Genomic DNA, 2,450 nt, shown 5'->3' with positions numbered 1-2,450 from the left:
CTTACAAGAAGAGCTGCACAAGAAGAGCAACAAATGAAAGCTGCAGAAGAAAAGCAGCAGAAAAGAGCTGCAGAAGAGCAACAAAGGAGAGCTGCACAAGACGAGCAACAGAGAAGAGCTGTACAAAAAGAGCAACAAAGAAGAGCTGCACAAGAAGAGCAACAAAGGAGAGCTGCACAAGAAGAGCAACAAAGGAGAGCTGCACAAGACGAGCAACAAAGAAGAGCTGTGCACGAAGAGCAACTGAGAGTAGCACAAGAAAAACAAAGGGCTGCCGAAGAACTGAAAAGAAGAGCTGCACAAGAAGAGCAACAGAGGAAAACTACACAAGAAAAGCTACAGAGAGCTGCAGAAGAAGAGCTACAGATGAGAGTAGCTCAAAGAGAGCAACAAAGGAGAGCAGTTCAGGAGATTCAACAGAGGAAAGCAGCTTTGATTGAGGAACAACGACAGATTGAGGAGAAGATACTTGCCAATACTGAGGCAGACAATAAAAGAAAACCAAGAGAAGGAGATAAAGTTTTGCATATTTCAGAAGAGGAAAGGATTGAACAGATACAAATGGAAGAGCAAAAAAGACAAAGGCAGAAAAAGGAAGAATGGATGAGAACTCAAACAGGGGAGGCAGAAATGAGAGCTGTAGAAAGAGTAAACATCATAAAGGAAGAAAAGCAAGCCAATGAGAGACCTAAACTTCATGAAAACAGCCAAGAAGCACTGAAAAATGAGATGAGAGTGGAAAAAGAAGGCATGCTAGCTCAAAGAGAGAATAACATCAAGGCTAACAAGAGGGAAGAAGAAAAGGTAACAGCTGACAGTGAGAAGGTGAGAGATAATTGGAGAGAGGAAAAAAGAGTAGCACAGGTGGATGCTCTCCAGTACTATGCCATTACTTCAACAGAATCAGAGACAAAACAAAGAGAAAGGCAACTATGCTCCCCTTCACCCTCCCAACAAAGAAACAATCTATCAGAAAATGAGTCAACTGAGTCCCACGGGTCCCACACGAGATCTTATAGACCCCATGCCCCTGCATCTCCAGCTCCATCTCTGCCCCGATCCAACACTTCCTCACCTGCTCTAGGAGTCAAGCCCTTAATGTTCAGAGTAAAGGACAACACCTTCAGAGGTTCCACTTCCACCAAATCGGTTAAGCCACGATTCTATAAGAGCTTTGGAGACGATGTCCGGGTGGGTTCACCCAGTGACAGGGGATTAGAGAAAAGAGAGGAAGGACAGGAGAAAATAAGACACAGTGCTGGAACTCCTGTCCAGCATCACACAGGTTTAAATAGACTCACTGCTGTCAGTGAATCTTCAACTTTCCAGTCAGCATCTTCACCACAGGATCACTCAGCCCCTATCCCTCATTATAGGCCCTATTCCAGGAGAAGCATTGCTATGGAGGAAGATGACTCACGCTCTCTTATCAGCAATATGTCTGAAGATGTGGAAAGTTTTGCCACCAGTGCAGCAGACCTTGCAGACATACGAGGTCTTTATGACTACGAGAGACCAGAATCAGCATGTAGCTTCAGCAGTGATGTGTCCCGTTCTTTGGGCAAGCCTCCAGCTGTTCCCCCAAAGAGCGAGAAAGCCCTACGGAGGGCTCAAAGGCTAACTACCCGGAGAATGAAGAAAGAGTTGTCCAAAGTTGGCGCAGACAGCCTTTCTGGAGTTGAGAAAGATGTCTCCACTATTCGTTCCTCTTCATCCACTGAGGTACGATCCTCTAATCGCCATGCTATGGCTTCCCCTCATTTTTCCTCACCTGTCTCCCTTGCTAATGCTCCTGTGTCAGGGTCCAGCTTGCCTTCCACCCATACAGAACACCACTCTTTCCACGCTTCCCCTCATGCCACTGGTCCTATTTCTATCCCTCATACTGCCGCCGTTTCCCTCCCTGGTGTGTCTCATTATGCTACTGGCCCTGCTTCCCATACTGCTGCTCCTAAGACTGTTGCTCATGTTCCCTCTTCTCCCACTTTCCACCAAGCCCACCACCCAGCTCCAGTGACACAGTATCATGTAGAGTCAAGCTATCCCCAGGCCTACCCTCTGACCCAGCGCAAGGTGCTGCAAGACCCCGGTTCTGGTCAGTATTTTGTAGTGGACCTGCCTGTTCAAGTGAAAAAGAAGACTTTCTTTGACCCACAGACAGGAAAGTATATCCAACTGAATGTGCGCGAGTCTGGCAAGAGCATCTCACAACCTCAACCCCAGCAAACATGCCCACAGCCTGAGATGCAGATCAAGTCCCAGCAACAGCCCTTCTCCCAGACTTTTCCTGCTGGCAAACCCTTTGTGCTTTATCAAGGGTCCCACGGTTATCTCCAACACTACCAGCCTGCAAGTATCAATTCCCTGCATCCCAACAAGTCGCAGGTTCCTTCAACTCTCCACCAGAACCAGCAGCCTGGACATCAGGCTTTTGAACTGGGACAAAACTC

At 47.4% G+C, this 2,450-nt stretch overlaps 1 protein-coding gene across 1 annotated transcript; it reads left to right on the top strand.

Annotated features, from left to right (window-relative positions):
- Nucleotides 1-21: 21 nt before the first annotated feature.
- cunh10orf71 (chromosome unknown C10orf71 homolog) lies at nt 22-2,087 on the top strand. Its single transcript, XM_013913553.1, has 2 exons — nt 22-1,722; nt 1,997-2,087. Exons 1-2 carry the CDS (start codon nt 34-36, stop codon nt 2,015-2,017), a joined length of 1,710 nt encoding a protein of 569 aa, XP_013769007.1. The 5' UTR covers nt 22-33; the 3' UTR covers nt 2,018-2,087.
- The last annotated feature ends 363 nt before the right edge of the window (nt 2,088-2,450 follow it).

This window comes from Pundamilia nyererei, unplaced genomic scaffold (genome assembly GCF_000239375.1).
Source record: "Pundamilia nyererei isolate P.nyererei 1_Seehausen unplaced genomic scaffold, PunNye1.0 scaffold00136, whole genome shotgun sequence".
In the NCBI taxonomy this organism is placed as follows: Eukaryota; Metazoa; Chordata; class Actinopteri; order Cichliformes; family Cichlidae; genus Pundamilia; species Pundamilia nyererei.
The sequence above is the reverse complement of the archived record's forward strand: the minus strand, read 5'-3'. Positions and strand labels throughout refer to the sequence as shown.

What these genes read in the sequence shown, in the direction of transcription:
- cunh10orf71 (XM_013913553.1), top strand. Translation starts at nt 34, where the DNA reads ATGAAAGCTGCAGAAGAAAAGCAGCAGAAAAGAGCTGCAGAAGAGCAA. An exon ending in GTTCCTCTTCATCCACTGAG is followed by an intron (nt 1,723 to 1,996) that starts GTACGATCCTCT and finishes CTTTCCACCAAG; the next exon opens with CCCACCACCCAGCTCCAGTG.